The sequence below is a fragment of the Salvelinus fontinalis genome, chromosome 6, assembly GCF_029448725.1.
Source record: "Salvelinus fontinalis isolate EN_2023a chromosome 6, ASM2944872v1, whole genome shotgun sequence".
Lineage (NCBI taxonomy): Eukaryota > Metazoa > Chordata > Actinopteri > Salmoniformes > Salmonidae > Salvelinus > Salvelinus fontinalis.
Window position 1 is genome coordinate 59500354 of NC_074670.1, and position 25165 is coordinate 59525518.

The window sequence follows — 25165 nt, forward strand, 5'->3', positions numbered from 1 at the left end:
CTACCTGCCTGCTACATGTAGTAAAATCTTCTGGCATGGTCTAATAGTGTGCTTTAATGTACCCAAGTAACCCAACTATGTTTTACTATCTAAAGTTTTTTGGTTTACTGTCTAAAGTTATGGTTTAGAACGTATTTTCAACGTATAGAAAGGACGTAGAAAGGAATAAAGTATAGAAATAAGGGAGGAAGGAAGGACTCATCTTTAAAATATTCGAATGGGGCCTTCGGGTTCGGAGCCTGCCGTATTTCGTTCGAAACTGTCGCATGCATGTCGCAAGTTGACGTCACTTGCTGCCTATAAACTGCGAAACAGGCGTGGGGAGACTATTGAATTGATATATGAAATACATGTTATTGGATTTTTGTTCATCAAAGTCAAACATCAAGCAAAAATAATAGACTTGTCTAGGTAGAGAAGACCACAGTAAACGCGACCAACGAGGATGTTTAAAAAGTAGGTATTACGCATGATTTCCCTAGCTAACTTGCTATCTACATGACCAGGCAGCTAGTTAGCTAACTATAGCCACTTAGCTAGCTAACTATAACATGTTCTTAGTCTTCCAAATAGACTTATCAACTGATAACTCTTGATTAGCTTTCATTTGAATGAAGGGTCAAACGAAGATGAATGTGTTTCTATTGTCTCGTTTCAGATTTGATGAGAAGGAAAATGTTTCCAACTGTATTCAGCTGAAGACCTCTGTAATCAAAGGCATCAAAAACCAGCTGTTGGACCAGTTTCCAGACATTGAGTCATGGCTCAACCATATCATGCCAAAAAAGGACCCTGTCAAAATAGTGCGATGGTAAGTCAAGAGGATAATCTTTTCCCCCTTATCAGTGGCCGTGTTCGAGACTGTATGTACAGTCAATGGTTTCAGATCAGCAAGTCCATGATGCACCTCTCTGATTGAGGGGTTGGGTTAAATGCGAAATCAAATTTATTTATATAGCCCTTCGTACATCAGCTGATATCTCAAAGTGCTGTACAGAAACCCAGCCTAAAACCCCAAACAGCAAGCAATGCAGGTGTAGAAGCACGGAAGACACATTTCAGTTGAATACATTCCATTGGACAACTGACTAGGTATGCCCCTTTCCCAGTGTGGGTAAATGTTGACCGAAGGACTGATCAACAAATAATAATTAGTAGTTATTTATGATCATGCAAGGTGATTTTTTTTTTTTTGATCAGTCAGTCGCAAGTCAACAGCACTGTCTGCTGCAATGTCGAACAAGTCCATTGTATTTTGAATATTTGTTGACATCAGTTTTACTAGCCCAAGATGGACTGTGAAGGAGTGTAGGCTAGCCTACTCCTTACCATCCAAGGCCCTTCAGTTATGTCTAGAGGCAAATTGACTCTGGCATCCAAAACAGTCTGATACTCCATATAAATGTGAATGGATTCTCAATTGCAATTTGGTTCAAGAAATACAAGGCCCTCTACTTTCATATCACATCAAAATAATTTAACAAATGCAAAAAAGACTTATTCTACATTTTAACTGTTGCAGCCAACAGTATTTTTTTTACTTTCAACACTTTTCTAGCTTCCTTCTTCCGTAACACACAGGTGTTTGGAGATGCTGGATATCTATTTCGAAACGGTGACTGCGGGATTGTTGTACACATTGGCCGCGTTGCATGCTTCGGCTGAGAAACCAAGAGGGCTGGGTATAGCCCCCCTTTGGTGAACAAGAGAAGAGTTTGACATGTTGTTTTGTGTTCCGTCATCCAACCTGCAGCCATGAACACATTGAAATCTTGACGGTGAATGGAGAATTGCTCTTCTTCAGACAAAGAGAAGGACCGTTCTACCCAACCCTCCGACTGCTGCATAAGTGTAAGACCTCTGCTCTTTTTGATGTGCAGGTGTCTGATGAATTGCTGTGTTGCAGTGTACTGTTCAGTAAGTTTCTCTGTTCATATTTTACAGACCCCTTTATTCTTCCACACCAACAAGTAGACAAAGGGGCCATCAAGTTTGTCTTAAGTGGAGCCAATATCATGTGTCCTGGATTGACGTCCCCAGGCGCCAAACTCTACCCCTCTGCCTCAGAAACAGTAGTTGTATCCTTCCTATGACTGATTATGCTGATCATTTATGTTCAGTACAACATCTTATTGGGCTGTATTCTCAGTGTCTAATAGTGAAAGTGTTTATTTAGGATCAGGCCCCCTGGCCCCCATCCATGTAATCCTATTCATTGTGATCATGATGATGCTTTCAGAAACTAAGAGGTCCAAGTTCCCGTTGGAAATGGCTTACCACTAGATCGGCCCTCAAGTCGGAGTTCCAAGTGGGAAACTCAGACCAGCATTTTGATACCAGAGTGTATGAGTCACTGACCTTTCAATTCTCTTTTTATTTATTTATTTTTTATTTCACCTTTATTTAACCAGGTAGGCAAATTGAGAACACGTTCTCATTTACAATTGCGACCTGGCCAAGATAAAGCAAAGCAGTTCGACACATACAACAACACATAGTTACACATGGAGTAAAACAAACATACAGTCAACAATACAGTGAAAAATAAGTCTATATACAATGTGAGCAAGTGAGGTGAGATAAGGGAGGTGAAGGCAAATAAAATATATTAATAAATAAAAATATAAAAAAGGCCATGGTGGCGAAGTAAATACAATATAGCAAGTAAAAAAAACACTGGAATGGTTGGTTTGCAGTGGAAGAAGGTGCAAAGTAGAGATAGAAATAATGGGGTGCAAAGGAGCAAAATAAATAAATACAGTAGGTAAAGAGGTAGTTGTTTGTGCGAAATTATAGATGGGCTATGTACAGGTGCAGTAATCTATGAGCTGCTCTGACAGCTGGTGCTTAAAGCTAGTGAGGGAGATAAGTGTTTCCAGTTTCAGAGATTTTTGTAGTTCGTTCCAGTCATTGACAGCAGAGAACTGGAAGGAGAGGTGGCCAAAGGAAGAATTGGTTTTGGGGGTGACCAGAGAGATATACCTGCTGGAGCGCGCGCTACAGGTAGGTGCTGCTATGGTGACCAGCGAGCTGAGATAAGGGGGGACTTTACCTAGCAGGGTTTTGTAGATGACCTGGAGCCAGTGGGTTTGGCGACGAGTGTGAAGCGAGGGCCAGCCAACGAGAGCGTACAGGTCGCAGTGGTGGGTAGTATATGGGGCTTTGGTGACAAAACGGATGGCACTGTGATAGACTGCATCCAATTTATTGAGTAGGGTTTTGGAGGCTATTTTGTAAATTACATCACCGAAGTCGAGGATTGGTAGGATGGTCAGTTTTACAAGGGTATGTTTGGCAGCATGAGTGAAGGATGCTTTGTTGCGGAATAGGAAGCCGATTCTAGATTTAACTTTGGATTGGAGATATTTGATGTGAGTCTGGAAGGAGAGTTTACAGTCTAACCAGACACCTAGGTATTTGTAGTTGTCCACATATTCTAAGTCAGAGCCGTCCAGAGTAGTGATGTTGGACAGGCGGGCAGGTGCAGGCAGCGATCGGTTGAAGAGCATGCATTTAGTTTTACTTGTATTTAAGAGCAATTGGAGGCCACGGAAGGAGAGTTGTATGGCATTGAAGCTCGCCTGGAGGGTTGTTAACACAGTGTCAAAAGAAGGGCCAGAAGTATACAGAATAGTGTCGTCTGCGTAGAGGTGGATCAGAGACTCACCAGCAGCAAGAGCGACATCATTGATGTATACCTCTTCAAGGAATACCTAGGATAAAGCAATCCTTCTGCCCCCCCCCCCCCCCCCCCCCCCCCTTTAAAAGATTTAGATGCACTATTGTAAAGTGGCTGTTCCACTGGATGTCATTAGGTGAATGCACCAATTTGTAAGTCGCTCTGGATAAGAGCGTCTGCTAAATGACTTAAATGTAGATGTAATGTAAATGTATACAGAGAAGAGAGTCGGTCCAAGAATTGAACCCTGTGGCACCCCCATAGAGACTGCCAGAGGTCCGGACAACAGACCCTCCGATTTGACACACTGAACTCGATCAGAGAAGTAGTTGGTGAACCAGGCGAGGCAATCATTAGAGAAACCAAGGCTGTCGAGTCTGCCGATGAGGATGTGGTGATTGACAGAGTCAAAATCTTTGGCCAGGTCAATGAATATGGCTGCACAGTACTGTTTCCTATCGATAGCGGTTAAGATATCGTTTATGACCTTGAGCGTGGCTGAGGTGCACCCATGACCAGCTCTGAAACCAGATTGCATAGCGGAGAAGGTGTTGTGGGATTCGAAATGGTTGGTAATCTGTTTGTTGACTTGGCTTTCGAAGACCTTAGAAAGGCAGGGTAGGATAGATATAGGTCTGTAGCTGTTTGGGTCAAGAGTGTCCCCCCCCTTTGAAGAGGGGGATAACCGCAGCTGCTTTCCAATCTTTGGGGATCTCAGACGACACGAAAGAGAGGTTGAAAAGGCTGGTAATAGGGGTGGCAACAATTTCAGCAGATAGTTTTAGAAAGAAAGGGTCCAGATTATCTAGCCCGGCTGATTTGTAAGGGTCCAGATTTTGCAGCTCTTTCAGAACATCAGCTGACTGTATTTGGGAGAAAGAGAAATGGGGAAGGCGTGGGCGAGTAGCAGAGGGGAGGGCAGTGCTGTTGACCGGGGTAGGGGTAGCCAGGTGGAAAGCATGGCCAGCCGTAGAAAAATGCTTATTGAAATTCTCAATTATAGTGGATTTGTCGGTGGTGACAGTGTTTCCTATCTTAAGTGCAGTTGGAAGCTGGGTGGAGGTGTTCTTATTCTCCATGGACTTTACAGTGTCCCAGAACTTTTTTGAGTTTGTGTTGCAGGAAGCAAATTTCTGCTTGAAAAAGCTAGCCTTGGCTTTTCTAACTGCCTGTGTATACTGGTTTCTAGCTTCCCTGAAAAGTTGCATATCACGGGGGCTGTTCGATGCTAATGCAGAACGCCATAGGATGTTTTTCTGATGGTTTAGGGCAGTCAGGTCAGGAGAGAACCAAGGGCTATATCTGTTCCTGGTTCTAAATTTCTTGAATGGGGCATGCTTATTCAAGATGGTGAGGAAGGCATTTAAAAAAAAAAAATCCAGGCATCCTCTACTGACAGGATGAGATCAATATCCTTCCAGGATACCTCGGCCAGGTCGATTAGAAAGGCCTGCTCGCTGAAGTGTTTCGGGGAGCTTGTGACAGTGATGAGTGGAGGTCGTTTGATCGCTGACCCATTACGGATACAGGCAATGAGGCAGTGATCGCTGAGATCTTGGTTGAAAACAGCAGAGGTGTATTTGGAGGGCAAGTTGGTTAGGATGATATCTATGAGGGTACCCGTGTTTACGGAATTGGGGTGGTACCTGGTAGGTTCATTGATAATTTGTGTGAGATTGAGGGCATCAAGCTTAGATTGTAGGATGGCTGGGGTGTTAAGCATGTTCCAATTTAGGTCGCCTAGCAGCACAAGCTCTGAAGATAGATGGGGGGCAATCAGTTCACATATGGTGTCCAGAGCACAGCTGGGGGCAGAGGGTGGTCTATAGCAGGCGGCAACAGTGAGAGACTTGTTTTTAAAGAGGTGGATTTTTAATAGTAGAAGTTCAAATTGTTTGGGAACAGACCTGGATAGTAAAACAGAACTCTGCAGGCAATCCTTGCAGTAGATTGCAACACCGCCCCCTTTGGCCGTTCTATCTTGTCTGAAAATCTTGTAGTTAGGGATGAAAATGTCAGAATTTTTGGTGGTCTTCCTAAGCCAGGATTCAGACACGGCTAAAACATCTGGGTTGGCAGAGTGTGCTAAAGCAGTGAACAAAACAAACTTAGGGAGGAGGCTTCTAATGTTAACATGCATGAAACCAAGGCTTACGGTTACAGAAGTCATCAAAAGAGAGCGCCTGGGGAATAGGAGTGGAGCTAGGTACTGCAGGGCCTGGATTCACCTCTACATCACCAGAGGAACAGAGGAGGAGTAGGATAAGGGTACGGCTAAAAGCTATGAGAATTGGTCATCTAGAACAGAGAGTAAAAGGAAGTTTCTGGGGGCGATAAAATAGCTTCAAGGAATAATGTACAGACAAAGGTATGGTAGGATGTGAATAGAGTGGAGGTAAACCTAGGTAATGAGTGATGATGAGAGAGATATTGTCTCTAGAAACATCATTGAAACCAGGTGATGTCATCGCATATGTGGGTGGTGGAACTGAAAGGTTGGATATATAGTGAGCATGGTTAGAGGCTCTACAGTGAAATAAGCCAATAAACACTAACCAGAACAGCAATGGACAAGGCATATTTACATTAAGGAGAGGCATCCTTAATCGAGTGATCATAAGGGTCCAGTGAGTAGAGGTTGGTTGGGGTCACGGCGATCTAGACAGCTGGCCGGGTAGCTGGCTATCGGTAGCAAGATAACATAGGATGGAGGTGTATTATTTATTTTTTTGTCACCTCGTGCGTTTCCGTGTGGTAGAGGGGATCGATCCAATTGGCAAAATAGATATAGTGACCCAAGAAAAAAAAGAAAAATTGTCCGGTATACTTATTTAGATAGCAGCCGATAAGACAGCTAATAATTAGCAGATGGGTATTCAGAAACGTCGCAATGGAAAAGCCTGTTGAAACCACCTCGGACAATTACGTCGGCAGACCAGTCGTGATGGATCGGCGGGGCTCCGTGTCGGCAATAAAGGGTCCAGTCCAATTGGCAAAAGACTAAAAGATGGTAAAACAAAGCCATTTACAACCTTAATAATGTGTATAATGTTGCAGTTTGACCCATACATCTGGTTTTACACATTTTAACCTTCTGAACGCACCGTTATGTCAGCTTGTAATGATGTCATACACCAACATTGGTGTTTTAGACACTTCCTGTTAGTATCAAGTGCATGTGAGATGGTGTTTCCTTGACAATTGGTTTCAGGCCATAATGGCGGAGGGCAAGCAACATGCGCTTTGTGTCGGAGTCATGAAGATGTCTGCAGAAGACATGTAAGTATCACATCGTGTGCTTTTTCCTATTTGGGTCTTTCTATAATCTAGGGTACCAGGGAGGATTTCCTACACTGAACAACTTGTTACAGCTGTTGATAAGTCATTCAATCAAGTTTATTTTATATAGCCCTTCGTACATCAGCTAATATCTCGAAGTGCTGTACAGAAACCCAGCCTAAAACCCCAAACAGCAAGCAATGCAGGTGTAGAAGCACGGTGGCTAGGAAAAACTCCCTAGAAAGGCCAAAACCTAGGAAGAAACCTAGAGAGGAACCAGGCTATGAGGGGTGGCCAGTCCTCTTCTGGCTGTGCCGGGTGGAGATTATAACAGAACTATGCCAAGATGTTCAAAATGTTCATAAGTGACAAGCATGGTCAAATAATAATCATGAATAATTTTCAGTTGGCTTTTCATAGCCGATCATTAAGAGTTGAAAACAGCAGGTCTGGGACAGGTGGCGGTTTCCATAACCGCAGGCAGAACAGTTGAAACTGGAATAGCAGCAGGGCCAGGTGGACTGGGGACAGCAAGGAGTCATCATGCCCGGTTTGCCGTGACGTATGGTCCTAGGGCTCAGGTTCTCAGAGAGAGAGAGAACGAGAGAATTAGAGAGAGCATACTTAAATTCACACAGGACACTGGATAAGACAGGAGAAGTACTCCAGGTATAACCAACTGACCCTAGCCCCCCGACACAAACTACTGCAGCATAAATACTGGAGGCTGAGACAGGAGCGGTCAGGAGACACTGTGGCCCCATCCGAGATACCCCCGGACAGGGCCAAACAGGAAGGAAAACCCCCACCCACTTTGCCAAAGCACAGCCCCTGCACCACTAGAGGGATACTTCAACCACCAACTTACAATCCTGAGACAAGGCCGAGTATAGCCCATAAAGATCTCCACCACAGCACAAACCAAGGGGGGGCGCCAACCCATAAGTCATTGATAATAATCTGTAAAAAATATTCTTCATGTCATTACATTAATATAAGGGGGCATAGCTATATTCAATAAAATTCACAAGTTGATGTTTAACCCTTTATCATGGTTGGTGTCTTGATGGATTTTTCCCAAAATCGAGCAACATGAAACATTACTTTTCTGACCTTGCAGTTAAGATGGCGTTATCATGTATTAAGCATTAAATCAATTAAATTAGACATTGAACTTGGACCCTTTAAGAATCCTGGATCTAGCTGTCAGACAGTTTTTGTATTTTTTTGTATAAAGCTCTCAGAAATGCAGTGCAGCTATTGTGGTGGAAAAACCACTCAGAAGGCAGTCCGATCTCAATATGAAAAGCTTTATTACAAGCATGCGTGCAAGGTAAAACCAATTCGACTCGCTCTTAGATTTCACAGACATTTATACAGACTCAGGATGGGAGGGGGTGTTGCACATGCCCTTTGAATGAGTCCGGTACTTCTGCTTATCAATAGATGGATTGTTTCACAGGAAGTTAGAACACGGTTTAGAAACAGTCGGGTTATATTTAGGGATGCACCGATATGACATTTTTGGCTGATACCCGATTATTCTCCTTGACAAAAAACCTGATACCGATAATCAATATTTAAAATTTTAGCGGCCTTTTAAAACATTCTAGTACAGTTAAATAGTTAACACACACACCACCACCTGTTATTTTGTTGGCATTTACATATGTCCCCATTACCTGTCAAACAATCAAAACCTATTTATTTTACTTATTTGTTGGGTTTCGTTGTTCATTTGTTCAGTCTTTTCATTCTCAATTTCATCATGCATGTCAAGCAGTGAAGTTTCAGCTCTGTCTGTCCGTGGCCTCTTCTGTCATAGTGCGCACCGAGGAAGAAGACCCAAGTCCGTTTCCATCTTGTGCAGCCGTGTCTAACATTTCACATGAACCCTGTTTGTCTGCATCGAAGTAGCGGCCCTTGTCCCTAGCATTGAAAAAGGTGGCGATACAGTAAAGCGGGTCAGAGAATGCCACCGAATTGCTTGTTCACAGCCTCTAGTAGAGTACTTTTGCAAGTTAACCCCACGGTCTGTGTCGGCAGTTTTGTTGAGCAGGTGTTTCACTGCCATGAGAGGGTATCACATGTGCTGCAGACAGTTTCTCCAGTCAGTTGTTCAAATGGAGCAAGGAGTGTTCATGTTTCAAACATGTTCTCAAATGCCATTGAAATGGCAGCAGCAGTATGAGAACCAGCACATTCTTGAGCATGCAATACGACTTTCCTCAGTACGAAATCCTCGTCGACCCACTGTGCTGTCAGACTCACATGCTCATGGGGCTGACATTGATGGTCCAAATGTCAGTCGAAGCTAATAGCAGTGACGCTCATGGATGCTATGTTACTCTGGTAGGGCAGCATCTGAAAAATAGCACCTACTTGGTAGTGTGTACCGGGGCTCGAGGTGCTCGACCAGTCGGCAAAAGCCAACATCCACGACAGAGCACGGATGATTGTCAAGGGCAATGAATGCCATTATCTTGGCGTTAATGGATTTCGCCTTTGAGTTGTCTCTCTGAAATGTTCTTACTCTTTCAAATGACTGCTGGACTTGAACTTGTTTAGTTGTTGGAAGTGTGCTTAGTTTTTTTCTGCTTTTCTAAGTAGTCGCTGAACGTCTGGGGGTGATGCACTTTCAAATGAGTGATTAGTTTTGTGGTATTGAAATATTTCATTTTCTCCCCTCTGGAAATAATAGCAGCACAAACGTTACATATGGCCTTTTTGTTATCTTCCTTTGAAACTTCGAAATAGATCCACACAGCAGACATTGTGGGCTAGGTTAGGAATGCTGTGTTGCACATGTAGCGCTGTATTTTTCATGCCGTGATTACGTCATCTACCTACATTATATAGGCATTCATGTCAGCTTTGACATCGGTTTTGCACAACAGCGTTAAACTAGACAGATCCGATGCCGACATTTGTAGCTAACATCGGCCGATTCTCATCTGCTTACCAATATATTGTGCATCCCTAGTTATATTACAAAAGGGCAACTTGAAACAGTGCGATTTGAGCATATCAGGGAACAAAGCAACCTTACAGACAAGATGAGGAACAGAATAACCTGTCCCTTCTACAGGTCATATAAAATAACAAATCAAAATGTACTCTTCCACAATCTCCCCTTTTTTATGGTATCTCAGCATAACTAGTCCTTGTACTGAAGCTCTGTAAACCAGGGGTTTCAGACTTCCCTGTCTGGGGGGAAATTGCATTTCAGTCATAAGAATGTTCTGTCCCTCTTCTTCCAGATAGGGAGCAGAGGGGACAAACAGGTTAACATTATTGCTCACACTTTGCGTGAGAATCCGTTTGACACAAAGGCACATACAAGTTACCAGCCAATGAAAACGTAGAGAACATAAAAGGAACAGATGTTTACAGCATTGATAAGCTCACCATCTTCCCAGGAGAAAAGGCTCTCAGAATTGTTCAGTCACAATGGCTGATATAACCGATTCTCCTGCCTTAGATTGTTCTACCATCAGTCTGTCAGCCGCTAGAACCTGATTACTGACAGACTCATGGACAAGGCCTTAAGATTTTCCCCATGCTAATATAAAGCAGTGGAAACTATAGCGGTTATTTTTTTCTAAGCATCAACAAGCTAGTATTATTAAAAGGTTCAGGCACCACTGGGTTGACTAGCTCTGCACCTATCAGAGTCCTAGGGAGAAGGGCATACTGGTCATCCATTAACAGGAATGATAGCATCTAAGCAGAAATCAGATGGAACTGGACAGGAGTGAGTGGTGTTTCAGGAGTCCAGTAAATAAGTTTCTGCAATAGGATCCATTTTCAGGTAGCAGTTCGTGTCTCATGTTATGGGGCGAAAACAGTTTATGGGTATATGCATATCCAAAATTATCTATGAGTGCAAAACCCAATGCTTCTAACCAAAAGAGTCACCTTAAAACCTAAACTGATACTGTCATTAACATGGTTCTAAAATAATTATGCATTGATACTTGGATGCGCATTTGGTGTCCAGCTGATTTATTTAAGTGTGATATTTTCTCACATCTGATCCAGGAAGGAATTTTCAGCTGTTGTGATAGCGCATGTAATGTTTGAGGAATGTTCAGAATATTTGTGACTCATTCATTACACCAGTGAAGACAGTTGTGCCTGGATCCACATTGGCTCTAATATCCCAAGATTGAACTGAGAAAGCCTCAAGGTAATGAGTTCCTTTACATATGTTTTTGCGCCTTGGATTGGACACTGAGTCTACAGGATAGACTATTGCACAACGCCCAGCGCTTTTCCTATTAATTATAGTGCATTTGCAAAGTATTCAGACCCCTTGACTTTTCACATTTTGTTACGTTACAGCCCTGTTCTAAAATGTATTAAATAGATTTTCTTCCCTCAATCTACACACAATACCCAATAATGACAAAGCAAAAACAGTTTAGAAATTTTAGCCAAATTATAAAAATATTTTATACATAAGTATTTAGACCCTTTACTCAATGCTTTGTTGAAGCACCTTTGGCAGCGATTACAGCCTTGAGTCTTCTTGGGTATTATGCTACAAGCTTGGCACACCTATATTTGGGGAGTTTCTCACATTCGTCTCTGCAGATTTACTCAAGCTCTATCAGGTTGGATGGGGAGCATCACTGCACAGCTATTTTCAGGTCTCTCCGGAGTTGTTAGATCGGGTTCAAGTCCAGGTTCTGGCTGGGCCACTCGAGGACATTGATACTTGTCCCGATGCCACTCCTGCGTTGTCTTGGCTGTGTGCTTAGGGTCGTTGTCCTGTTGGAAGGTGAACCTTCGCCCCAGTCTGACGTCCTGAGCGCTCTGGAGCAGGCTTTCATCAAGGATCTCTCTGTACTTTGCTCCATTCATCTTTCCCCTCGATCCTGACTAGTCTCAGTCCCGCCGCTGAACCTTCCAGAAGGACAACCATCTCCACAAAGGAACTCTGGAGCTCTGTCAGAGTGACCATCGGGTTCTTGGTCACCTCCCAGACCAAGGCCCTTCTCCCCCGATTGCTCAATTTGGCTGGGCGGCCAGCTCTAGGAAGAGTTTTGGTGGTTCCAAACTTATTCCATTTAAGAATGATGGAGGCCACTGCGTTCTTGCCTCGACACAATCCTGTCTGAGCGCTACAGACAATTCTTTCGACGTCATGGCTTGTTTTTTGCTCTGACATGCACTGTCAACTGTGGGACCTTTTATATAGACAGTTGTTCCCTTCCAAATCATGCCCAATCAATTGAAATTACCACAGGTGGACTCCAATCCAGTTTTAGAAACATCAAGGATGATCAATGCAAACAGGATCCACCTGAGCTCAATCAAATCTTATAAAAGGGTCTGAATACTTATGTAAATAAGGTATTTATTTTATTTATAATTAATTTGCAAGTATGTCTAAACCTGTTTTCGCTTTGTCATTATGGGCTAGTGTGTTTAGATTGAGGGGGGGGTTATTTAATACATTTTAGAATAAGGATGTAACGTAACAATGTGGAATAAGTCAATGTCTGAATACTTTCCGAATGCACTGTAAATAACATTTCATAGCCTAGTGGGCGTATTCACAATATGATCTGGTAATGAAATAACATGAAACAGTGGTGGAAAACTTGACCGTAATAAATGGCTCAAGTAAAAGTTACCCAGTAAAATTCTACTTGAGTTAAAAGTATTTGGTTTAAAATATACTTAAGTATCAAAAGTAAAAGTATAAATCATTTTAAAAACCAGATGGCACCATTTAGTTTTTTTAAATTTATTTACGGAAAGCCACAGACACACTCCAATATTAGGACGTAATTTACAAACTAAGCATGTGTGTTTAGTGAGTCCGCCAGATCAGAGGCAGTAGGGATGACCAGGGATGTTCGGTTGATAAGTGCGTGAATTTGACTATTTTCCTGTCCTGCTAAGCATTCAAAATGTAACAAGTACTTTTGGCAAATGTATGGAGTAAAATGTACAATATTTTAAGGAATGTAGAAAAGTAAAAGTAGTCAAATATAAATAGTAAAGTACAGATACCCCCCAAAAAACTTAGGTAAAAATACTTTACACCACTGATGACAAATACATTTTGTTTTCCTTGTTACACCTGCAATTTTAAACAATACAAGGGGCTTGAAAGTAGCCAACTTGAATTTGGAGCTCAGAAATTCAAGTAGACTGCTGGTATAGGCCTACCTTGAAAATCAGACATTCACCTCAATTTGGTGTTTGAAAAGTCCTTGTAATTATTGTAGCCAATTTGTAAGTTCTGCTCCCATATAATTATCAGTTTCATTTTTGATCTGTTTTTGTGAGCGATGTGGCCAGTTTTGTTTCCCGCTGCTTCAATTGAAGGGCGTCGCCCTACTCTGTTCCTGTAAAACCACGTGAGGTTATTGAGGACGACAACATCTGTTGGCTTTCGATACAAATCCTTCCATTATGTGTGTCTGCGTTGGCCACCGAAAGATCGCTATGCAGCCAGTCTATTTAGTCAGGCAATGTCCACAATATTCTCACATCAATGCATTGCAGAGGCCTAAAAATACATTCTTCTTCATGGAAAACTTCACCCAAAAACTATTTTGGTATGTTTCATTAGTCTATGGTTGATATACAATAGTCCCAAAATGTTGCATCATATGGAACAGAATTCTATATTTTGAAAGTTCCATATCTTAAACCTGATTGCTGACATCAAAATATTTTGGCAGTACATCAACAATGGACTAATAGTTTTTGGGTGGAGTTTTCCTTAAGTGGTAATGGATGTCATTAGGTGAATGCACCAATTTGTAAGTCGCTCTGGATAAGAGCGTCTGCTAAATGACTTAAATGTAAATGTAATGGCTTACTTTTGACACTTTACACTTTTTGGGGGAAGGGTGGGTTCTATTTTAGGCCCTATAAACAAATGACAATTAGGTGCTCGAAAAAGTCCCTGAATTTGACTTGCCAATGTATGTTTACTCTGCTTAAAGGATGTGTAGTCCAAGGTCTATGTTGTTGTATAGGTGGAGTTACGGGCCACTTTGCATATTTACTTTTATTCCTCTGAAGTACACATGTGGAACTGCATAAAACATTTTCTTTCAAACCATTTTGAAATGTTGATCAGTCACACTGGCCCCCTTATTTATAGAAAGACCCATTTACACCGCAGAAATGTACTTGTATGTGTACCCAGTGCAGGCTGAGGGGAGGACGGCTCATAATAATGGCTGGAACAGAGCAAATGGAATGGCATCAAACATATGGAAACTATTCCGCTCCAGCCATTAACGAGCCCATCCTCCCCAATTAAGGTGCCACCAACCTGTGTGTGTGTGTATACTACTGTACTTTTGTAAACTTGCCTAATGCTCATTTCACTTTTTTTGTGAGCAGAGAGAAAGTCAACAAGGGAGTAGGAGTTGAAACTGTTCACTATCTTAATGATGGACTGTGGCACATGAAGACGTATAAGTGAGATGTCTTCACCAACCCCCCTGGACAACGTGAAGCTCTTGACAGTGAGGCTGCCAGTCGATTGTTTACACCAATGGACTTAGCTGTGTAACTAGCTGGAGGCTTTGAACCAATCCCCAATTAATGCACAAATAAAAACCTGCATTCAAGATATTTTCCGTTCTTTTTCACAGCCTTTACATTTCATGGTGTCGTTGGGATTCACTTGCTACCAGGAGCAAAACATTTTAAATGGATTGTAGATCATAGTTACATGGATTTGACATTAAATCAAATAACTCTTTAGCGGATTGGAGGCTAACTGAAGATAAACTCCCAAAATAAATAAAAATGGTCACATTCAACATTTCAGGTGTATGTATGAGAAAACAAGTAATCTAGCTGACACTTACCCATATTAAATGTACTCCAGGGTGTACAATAACGCTTGATGGGGCATGAATACAGGCATGTTTTTAAACGTGTGCATTTCTCCGTGAAAGGATTCAAAAGGCTTCAGAGAAGGGAGCCGAGAGGATACAGTTGTGCCATCGAGGAGAAGCGGACACCTGCTTATTAACAAATTCACACTCCTACATATGGCGGCCCATTTTCGGGTCACAAAGCAGACTTTTTCCCAATTTGAGAACCACCTAGCATTGGTTGTTGGATACAGCCGTGGTCCTGTTCTGACAGCATTGGGAAATCAGTAGAGAAGATGTGATCAGGAAATAAGATTTTTCTCCTTGCATGGTCTCTAGACTGAAAAGCAGACTTGGCCTTGGAAAAACCTATCCCACCTGCTTTCCAATCTCTCAGTAGACATTTAAAGGTTATGGGTATGAAATTAGGGCTTTGACATCAGTGAAAACAAAATCCATAGAATACTTATCTTCCACATAAAATAATGGACACAGATATACTGGCGCAAATTAACTGATTACAAAATGAGGGTTACAGTTTCAGCCAACTATCAGATAGTGGGGTGTTAAGGAATGAGCCTTACAAGCATTTGCATGTCCTTCAAAAATGATCAGACTTAGCCATATTACATTGTCATTAGTCCCAAAAAGAAGTGTACAAAACATTAGGAACACCTTCCTAATATTGACTTGCACCCACTTTTGCTCTCAGAACAGCTTCAATTCGTCGGGGCATAGACTCTACAAGGGCCATGTTGACTCCGATGCTTCCCACAGTTGTGTCAAGTTGGCTGGATGTCATTTGGGTGGTGGACCATTCTTGATACATACGGGAAACTGTTGAGCGTGAACCAGTATAGTTGCATTTCTTGACACACTCAAACCGGTGCGCCTGGCACCTACTACCCCTGTTCAAAGTCATTTAAAATCTTTTGTCTGAATGGCACATACACAATCTATGTCTCAAGACTTAATCCTTTAACCTGTCTCCTCCCCTTCATCTACACTGATAGAGGTGGACTTAAGTAACATCAATAAGGGATCATAACTTTCACCTGGTCAGTCTCATGGAAAGAGCAGGTCTTCCTAATGTTTTATATACAGTGTCTTCAAAGTATTCACACCCCTCGACTTTTTCCACATTTTGTTACAGCCTGAATTTAAAATGGATTGAGATTTGTCAATGGCCTACACAGAATACCCCATAATGTCAAAGTGCAATTATGTTTGACATTTTTTACCAATTAAAATTGAAAAGCTGAAATGTCTTAAGTTAAGTATTCAACCCCTTTTCTATGGCAATCCTTAATGAGTTCAGCAGTAAAAATGTGCTTATCAAGTCACATAAGTTACATGGACTCACTGTGTGTAATAAGTGTTGAACATTAATGACTACCTCATCTCTGTTCCCCACACATACAGATAATTGTAAGGTCCCTCATCAAGCAGTGAATCACAAACACAGATTCAACCACAAAGACCAGGGAGATTTTCCAATGCATCGCAAAGGGCACCTATTGTTAGATGGATTTTTTTTTAAAGCAGATGTTGAATATCCCTTTGAGCATGGTGAAGTTATTAATTACATTTTGGATGGTGCATCAATATACTGGCACTACAAAGATACAGGCGTTTTTCCTAACTCAGTTGCCAGAGATGAAGGAAACTGCTCCGGGATTTCACAGAGGCCAATGATGACTTTAAAACAGCAAAATCCTAGAGGAAAACCTGGTTCAGAATATCCTTGAGTGGCCCAGCCAGAACCTAGATGAACAACTGGAGAGACCTGAAAATAGCTGTGCAGTGACACTCCCATTCAACCTGTCAGAGCTTGAGGATCTGCAGAGAAGAATGGGAGAAACTCCAAATACAGGTGTGCCAAGCTTGTAGCGTCATACCCAAGAAAACTCAAGGCTGTAATCGCTGCCAAAGGTGCTTTAAGAAAGTACTGAGTAAGGGTCTGAATAGTTGTAAATGTGATATTATTTTGTATAATTGGCAAAAATGTCTAAAACCCTGTTTTTGCATCGTCATTATAGGGTATTTAGGGGGAAAAACATTTTAGAAAAGGGCTGTAACGTAACAATGTGGACAAAGTCAAGGGGTCTGAATACTTAACTGAAAGCACTGTGCATGTATATCTATTAGCTTATCAATAACAAGGGGTAAGATGAAACTGCTTCACTATGAGATAGGCCTATTTGGCTTTACAGTGCTCAGTATCTGGTTAAGCACTTGTCAGTAAGAACTATGATTTCCCATTATGACTAAATGCAGCAACAGTCTCAGCAGAAAAATTTATTTCATTTCATTTTTGGTATTAGGAGGATAAACATGGCTGCCAATGTTTTATTTCATCGGGTGTTTCAAGTGGGTAAAATAGTTACCTCAAAATAAAACTAACAAATCCACCAACAATTTCTATTACATTGGTGGCAACCAATCATGTGTAGCAAACTGTTTAGAGACATCTCAATACTTCAAGATTATTTCAAAATGTTCACTCCATGGGGCCTTATAAACCCTTCAAAAAAAGAAATGTCCCTTTTTCAAGACGCTGTCTTTCAAAGATAATTCATAAAATTTCAAATAACTTCAGATCTTCATTGTAAAGGGCTTAAACACTTTCTCATGCTTTTTTTTCTACAATTAATGAACATGCACCTGTGGAACGGTCGTTAAGACACTAACAGCTTACAGACGGTAGGCAAATAAGGTCACAGTTATGAAAACTTAGGACACTAAAGATGCCTTTCTACTGACTCTGAAAAACACCAAAAGAAAGATGCCCAGGGTCCCTGCTCATCCGTGTGAATGTGCCTTAGGCATGCTGCAAGGAGGCATGAGGACTGCAGATGTGGCCAGGGCAATAAATTGCAATGTGAGATGCCTAAGACAGCGCTACAGGGAGACAGGACGGACAGCTGATGGTCCTCGCAGTGGCAGACCACGTGTAACACCTGCACAGGATCGGTAGATCCAAACATCACACCTGCGGGACAGGTATAGGATGGCAACAACAACTGCCCGAGTTACACCAGGAACGCACAATCCCTCGATCAGTGCTCAGACTGTCTGCAATATGCTGAGAGAGGCTGGACTGAGGGCTTGTAGGCCTGTTGTAAGGCAGGTCCTTACCAGACATCACCGGCAACAACATCGCCTATGTGCCCAAACCCACCATCGCTGGACCAGACAGAACTGGCAAAAAGTGCTCTTCACTGACGAGTCGCGGTTTTGTCTCACCAGGGGCGATGGTCGGATTCGCGTTTATCGTCGAAAGAATGAGCGTTACACCGAGGCCTGTACTCTGGAACGGGATCGATTTGGAGGTGGAGGGTCCGTCGTGGTCTGGGGCGGTGTGGCACAGCATCATCGGACTGAGCTTGTTATCATTGCAGGCAATCTCAACGCTGTGCTTTACAGGGAAGACATCCTCCTCCCTCATGTGGTACCCTTCCTGCAGGCTCATCCTGCATGACCCCCCAGAATGGCAATGCCACCAGCCATACTGCTCGTTCTGTGCATGATTTCCTGCAAGACAGGAATGTCAGTGTTCTGCCATGGCCAGCGAAGAGCCCGGAACTCAATCCCATTGAGCACACCTGGGACCTGCTGGATCGGAGGGCGAGGGCTAGGGCCATTCCCCTCAGAAATGTCCGGGAACTTGCAGGTGCCTTGGTGGAAGAGTGGGGTAACATCTCACAGCAAGAACTGGCAAATCTGGTACAGTCCACGACGAGGAGATACACTGCAGTACTTAATGCAGCTGGTGGCCACACCAGATACTGACTGTTACTTTTGACCCCCCCTTTGTTCAGGGACACATTATTCCATTTCTGTTAGTCACATGTCTGTGGAACTTGTTCAGTTTATGTCTCAGTTGTTGAATCTTATGTTCATACAAATATTTACACATGTTAAGTTTGCTGAAAATAAACGTAGTTGGCAGTGAGGACGTTTATTTTTTTGCTGAGTTTATTAGCCTAAAATAAAATCAGCCACAAATACCAATAAAAATGTCAATTGTCTTAACAAAAATTATCTATACTATAGATTACAGGAATGTCAAACTCATTCCATGGAGGGCCTAGTGTTAAACCATGCAAGGGGAGTTCCTTACTAATTAGTGACCTTGATTCATCAATCAAGTACAAGGTTGCAGCAAAAACCCACAGACACTTGGCCCCCTGTGGAATGTGTGACACATTTGCTCTACAAATTTGTGATTTCTTCATCTGTTCATTCCTTTTCCACAATGGTATTATGTGCAGAGTGCAAATTCAAAAAACGTATAAAAGACTAAGAAGAATGATTTGCCTCCTTCAAGTACTTGCCACCCTCCCTCATGCTCACAAACTGAATAAGAAAACTGTCTTTATTCACCAGGCAGGACTTGACAGCAGCAGTCTGGTTAATGCCATGTCTGCCCCAAAGTGGGACGCCTTGCACTTTAGTCATTGTCGGAGCCCTCAGGGGGCAGGAATATCAAGGAATCATGAAAGTTGTGCCCATACGGGCGTAGTCTGTAAACTCCAAACATCATGACCTGCATCTGGTTTGGTGACATTCCGCTGAAGGTGATGGCTAAGTCAGAGCAGCAGCCCTCCACCACGTCCAAGTTTTTTTTGTCCATGCTGTCTTGGATGAGTGAACCCACACTCTTACTGTTGAACAGCCTCTTGCCCTGGATGTCCTCGCCATTCTCTGCAAAGACCCCGGTGTACTTCAGACATATAGCTAATTGTTTCTCCTCGCTCAGCTTCCACAGGGCTCTGCCTCGCTCCGGACACTTGTCCTCGTCCTTGAACACATTCACCAGCCTCTTGAGTGCCTCATAGCTCAGCACGATGCCGCTCTGGTACTCCACGTACTCCAGTTCACCCGATTTCATGGCATGGCCAATGTAGAAGGGCTCGTTGGGGTCCTTTGCCAGAACGAGGTACTTGAGGTTCTCGATGATGGCGAAGGTGGTGGACCGCGCAACGAAGAACCAGCGCAGGTCGCCGGCATTGTCATATGCGTGCTTCAGGGCCTTGCGCAGCTTGGCCCACTCGTCCTGTTCGTTAAGGTCCACCGCTTCCAGAGCTTTGGCCGACTCAGAGCTGTAGAATACAGCGTTGTCGCAGTGTTTACCCCAGGTGTCCTTGGCTGTGGACCAATACACCAGGACAGAAGGCTGAACCATGATGACGCAATAGACTCGCACTCTCTGGCTCAGTTCCACCATCTGGGAATCAGACAGGCTCTGTAGCTCGTCCTTGGTGGGAGCCTTGATGTGGTGGTGGTGGTGGTCCTCTGGGCTGGACTGCATGCCTGGTGTAAAGCTCCCCAACAGGGACAACAACAGGCAGAATGTGCCTCCCAGGGCTATCCCCTTCATAAAGGAGCTGCCTTCCGACAACATGTTTGTCAACAGCACACGCTGAAAGTAGGAACAAACCATTAATTCACCATATTACTAATCAAACTGGATACTCATGACCGTTAAAAAACACGCTAGTTACATACCTAACAAGTGACTGTCATTTCATGTTATTCGAGTGTGTTGCTAGCTAACTGTTACTGTTAGCAAGCTAACTTTTTGCTGTTAGCATTAGCAAGGACATGACTCAACTGTCAGTGCAAAATTATAAAACTATTTAATGGCTGGCTGGCTACCCTAGTTTTAAAACTTGACAAGCAGGTTACAAGTAATGAAGCAAGGCGAATAGCTAGTTAGCTTGATTTCTAGCGAACGTTACAGATAGCTAGCTAGATTAGCTAGTCACAAAAATGCACATCTCATTAAGAGAAACGTTTCAACCCCCCCCAAAAAAAAAAATTAAGAAAGAAAGAAAACACTTACCTAAAAACGACTGCAGCTGACAGAGAATTCCCTCCTTTCCTTTTTAGTTTCCACTCCTGTCGAAGGAGGTTTCCGTATGCTGATATACCTCAGGGTTGCAAGCTGGCTGTTGGATTTACAAACACAACGAACTTCCGGGTTCTTCTTCTTCGCTATCATGGCGTTCGCACATCTTGTTTGTGAATCAAATCAAGTGTATTTTATATAGCCCTTCGTACATCAGCTAATATCTCGAAGTGCTGTACAGAAACCCAGCCTAAAACCCCAAACAGCAAGCAATGCAGGTGTAGAAGCACGGTGGCTAGGAAAAACTCCCTAGAAAGGCCAAAACCTAGGAAGAAGCCTAGAGAGGAACCAGGCTATGAGGGATGGCCAGTCCTCTTCTGGCTGTGCCGGGTGGAGATTATAACAGAACATGGCCAAGATGTTCAAAATGTTCATAAATGACCCGCATGGTCATATAATCAGGAATAAATGTCAGTTGGCTTTTCATAGCCGATCATTAAGAGTTGAAAACAGCAGGTCTGGGACAGGTAGCACGTCCGGTGGACAGGTCAGTGAATGCCGCCACCTACTGTGTTCAATCACTTTACATTTATGATACAAAAAATAAAATTATTATTGCATTATTGCTTAAATATACCACGGCAATCAGCATTCAGGGCTCGAACCAGGTTTATAATTGTAAATAAATCCTCTTTGCACATGTGCATAACTGTAGATACACCCGACAGATCTCAATCTATGAGCAAGAAAAACTTGGATGAACTGAATTTTTTTTATGTTAGGTTATTTTCTGGCAATTTTGCTGTTATTATGTGCCAAATGTTAAGACTACAAATGGCCTATTTGCGAGATTGATGTATCATTCCAATAGGTATAGACTACAGACTAAAATCTTGGTTTATGATTGTAATTAAGTTTTGCCATGGTTTGCTTTGATAAAAGCAGGTATACTATAGCCCCTGATAGGCCTACATCTCATTTCAGATAGTCTACAGTAGCCTAGACATGATGTAGGCAAGATGTAAACTGAACGATTTAGCAGCTTGCTTAGTTCAAATTAAAATACTAATTTATTCAACATGAATAGCGAGTTGATGAAGAGGTAAGAAGTGCTTGTGTTTATCAATAGCCTGCTTGGATAGGGTACTGAGAATGGGGTAATAATTTCAATCACTGAATTAAATATTAATAATATGTATATGAACTGAATATACTTGTCAACAACAGCCAGTGTTTACTTTTTAGAATTTATTTTACCTGTAGCCTAATCTGACAACTGTTACCGTCAATCTGATGCGCTCTATCAACTGATCGGCAATTGCGATAGCTTTGAAAATTTCAAATTTAATTAACTAAACATGTCCATTAGTAATTGCATAGTAACACAATGCTACAACAACAATAAACTGAAGTTATAGGCTATATTTATTAAATTAGTTTGCCAGCTTCAGGTAGGCTACACAAGTGCCACAAATTGATTTGCAATGACTACAGTGATATCGTAATTTCAACATATCTATTGTATCAAATGGTAGCCTACAAGGGCATACACATTAAGGCTACTTGATGGCCAACAGAGGCAAATGTATAATTCTTCACATTTAGCCTAATGTCAGTCTTATTGAGGCCTTTTCCCCATAAAAAGAACCACGCGAGGGAGTACCATAACTTCAAATTTCCATTCGGGCAGCCCCGAGACCGAATAACTGAACATGCATAAAGCACTTCGCTTGATACCGTTTTCTTTCAAATTAAGCAGTCGACATTAGAATGCAGTTTAAACCACCTCCGAGCGAATTTATGTAATGCGCTCTAGTGCGCCCAACGTCTTTTTCCAGTGCTTTGTCTCCATTATTTCTTGATGTGCATCAGTTGTAGTGTATTAATGTTTTATAGAAGATGGGTTGGAAATAGGTGTCTCCATAATGACAATATACCCTACCTACAATTGGTAAAAGTTATATATATATATACATAATGTAATGACCTGACTAGATCATAAAATAACAACTGTCCAAACAGAGGATTGAGTTTACAATGGACGGTTTATGGCTGCAAGGGGCAGCACTGAGTAACCTGAAAATAGGTGGCCATTTCAAACGGCCTCCTACTCAATTCTTGCTCGTACAATATGCATATTATCATTTCTATTGGATAGAAAACACTCTCTAGTTTCTTAAACCGTTTGAATTATTTCTCTAAGTGAACCAGAACTCTTTCTGCAGCCCATTTCCTATCCGGAAGTGAGATTTCCAAATGCGAGGTCTCTTTTCAAGAGCTTGTCTATAAAAGGGCATGTCACTTGGGACCATAGAAACACGTCATACGCCTTCCCCTGGGTGTCATGCGGAAGTGAGAGCAGAAAGGACTTGAATAGCTCGTTCAGGGATTGAATACAGCCTCTTGGAGTGAGAGGACCGCCATAATTTTTTTTCTCCAAGGCGCGAAGTTGGACTTTGTATTGCCTCCTGGAAAACTGTCGTTATACGTGAATATAATCTCCGGCTTCGATTTGACTTGATACATGTCACAATATCATCCTAAAGTATGTTTTTTCAATATAGTTTAATTATATTATTGAAATTTATTTGGGACTTTATGTAACAGTTGTAACTTTAAACCGTCCCCTCGCCCCGACACGGGCGCGAACCAGGGACCCTCTGCACACATCAACAACTGACACCCACGAAGCAGCGTTACCCATCGCTCCACAAAAGCCGCGGCCCTTGCAAAGCAAGGGGCAACACTACTTAAGTCTCAGAGCAAGTGACGTAACTGATTGAAATGCTACTAGCGCGTACCCGCTAACTAGCTAGCCATTTCACATCCGTTACACTCATCCCCCTTTCAACCTCCTCCTTTTTCCGCAGCAACCAGTGATCCGGGTCAACAGCATCAATGTAACAGTATAACTTTACGTCGTCCCCTCGCCCCGACACGGGCGCGAACCAGGGAACCTCTGCACACATCAACAACGGTTGCCCACGAAGCATCGTTACCCATCGCTCCACAAAGGCCGCGGCCCTTGCAAAGCAAGGGGCAACACTACTTAAGTCTCAGAGCAAGTGACGTAACTGATTGAAATGCTACTAGCGCGTACCCGCTAACTAGCTAGCCATTTCACATCCGTTACATTTAGACGTGATGCTTTGGAAGAATTGTTTCAAGAAGGAGAGGTTAGCGCCGCACGGCCAGTGTGCTTGCTAATTCAAGAGGGAAATAGTTTGTTCTGGATCCAAACAAAGACGGTACTGGACAATGGACCCCTTTACAACATTCTGATGGAAGATCAACAAAGAAAAGGACCCAATTTGGGATGCTATTTAATATATCTGTCGAGCTGTGCTATCGCTACCGATTACTTGGAATCAATGTTGTTGTGTGTTAGCCATTGCAGTAAGCTAATATAACGATATATTGTGTTTTCGCTGTAAAACACTTAAAAAATCGGAAATATTGTCTGTATTCACAAGATCTTTCTCTTTCATTTTGCTATACACCATATATTTTTCTGAAATGTTTTATGATGAGTAATTAGGTAGTTGCGTTGGTGTCTCTATTTACTCTGGCTACTCCCGTGCGATTTCTGACTGTAGCAATGATGGTAGCAGTAATGTAAAACTGATTTATAGCTAAAATATGCACATTTTTTGAACAAAACATAGATTTATTGTGTAACATGTTATAGGACTGTCATCTGAGGTAGTTTTTTCTAGGTTATTTAGGTTGGTTCTAGGTTAGTTAGGTTGGCTTGTGCATGCTACTTGCATCCTACTTGTGCTGTGAAAAATGTCTGTCCTCTTTTTTATTTGGTGGTGAAGTTAAATATAAAAAAAAAAAGATTTTGAATTTCACGCCCTGCACTTGAGCTGGATGTTGTCATAGGTGTACCGGCGTCGGGCTGCAGCCATAACAGGTTTTAAACCAACTTTACACAGGCTACTGTTTGGCCGTAGCCCACACCAAATAAATGAAAGATAACCCACAAGCCAATCGTGACCTTCTCTTGTGAAGCCCAGACGTAAAAGAGAGAGAACAAAGGCTAAACCTGGTCTTAACTTCCAATGCTCCATCTCCCTGCCCAACCCCCCTCCACGCCACTCCGCCAACCGCCAGGATGCCCGGCATCAGAACATTCCAGGCATTCCCGTGATTGGCAGATAGCAGGTTGATTAACATGTCGGACCCCGCGACACAACACAACCATCTACTAGCCTAACACATAACACACAGCTGTCTGTGCGGGTCGCTATATATATATAGAGAGAGATATTTAAGATAAATGGCATGGCGGCCGGGGTGCAATTTAGAAGTAGCCCAAAAACCCGTGACAAATACATTTTCACCCGCTACATCGTTTTCAAAGTAGCCCAAACGCAGCTAAACCGCGAACAAGGAAACACTGACTGGGATCATCTCAGGGTTCTTCACCCACTTCCGGGTTCGGAAGTCATGTGACTCACTTATAATTGACAGTTCATCTCTGTGGCGGTGTGA

General features: G+C 42.5%; 2 protein-coding genes across 2 annotated transcripts; one reads left to right on the forward strand and one right to left on the reverse strand.

Moving 5' to 3' along the window:
* Positions 1-248: 248 nt before the first annotated feature.
* On the forward strand, positions 249-14562 carry LOC129858221 (malignant T-cell-amplified sequence 1-A). Its single transcript, XM_055927269.1, has 6 exons — positions 249-456; positions 659-811; positions 1754-1851; positions 1945-2078; positions 6891-6958; positions 14333-14562. Exons 1-6 carry the CDS (start codon positions 446-448, stop codon positions 14412-14414), a joined length of 546 nt encoding a protein of 181 aa, XP_055783244.1. The 5' UTR covers positions 249-445; the 3' UTR covers positions 14415-14562.
* Positions 14563-17097: 2535 nt separating this feature from the next.
* On the reverse strand, positions 17098-21066 carry LOC129858219 (C1GALT1-specific chaperone 1-like). The gene is made up of 2 exons (XM_055927267.1): positions 20663-21066; positions 17098-20239 (listed from the first exon to the last, which is right to left on the reverse strand). Exon 2 carries the CDS (start codon positions 20219-20221, stop codon positions 19268-19270), a length of 954 nt encoding a protein of 317 aa, XP_055783242.1. The 5' UTR covers positions 20222-20239; positions 20663-21066; the 3' UTR covers positions 17098-19267.
* Positions 21067-25165: the final 4099 nt, after the last annotated feature.

Coding starts and splice junctions, on each gene's coding strand:
- LOC129858221 (XM_055927269.1), top strand. Junction 2,079..6,890: donor CTGCCTCAGAAACAGTAGTT/GTATCCTTCCTA, acceptor AATTGGTTTCAG/GCCATAATGGCGGAGGGCAA. Junction 6,959..14,332: donor AAGATGTCTGCAGAAGACAT/GTAAGTATCACA, acceptor TTTTGTGAGCAG/AGAGAAAGTCAACAAGGGAG.
- LOC129858219 (XM_055927267.1), bottom strand. CDS start 20,221: ATGTTGTCGGAAGGCAGCTCCTTTATGAAGGGGATAGCCCTGGGAGGC.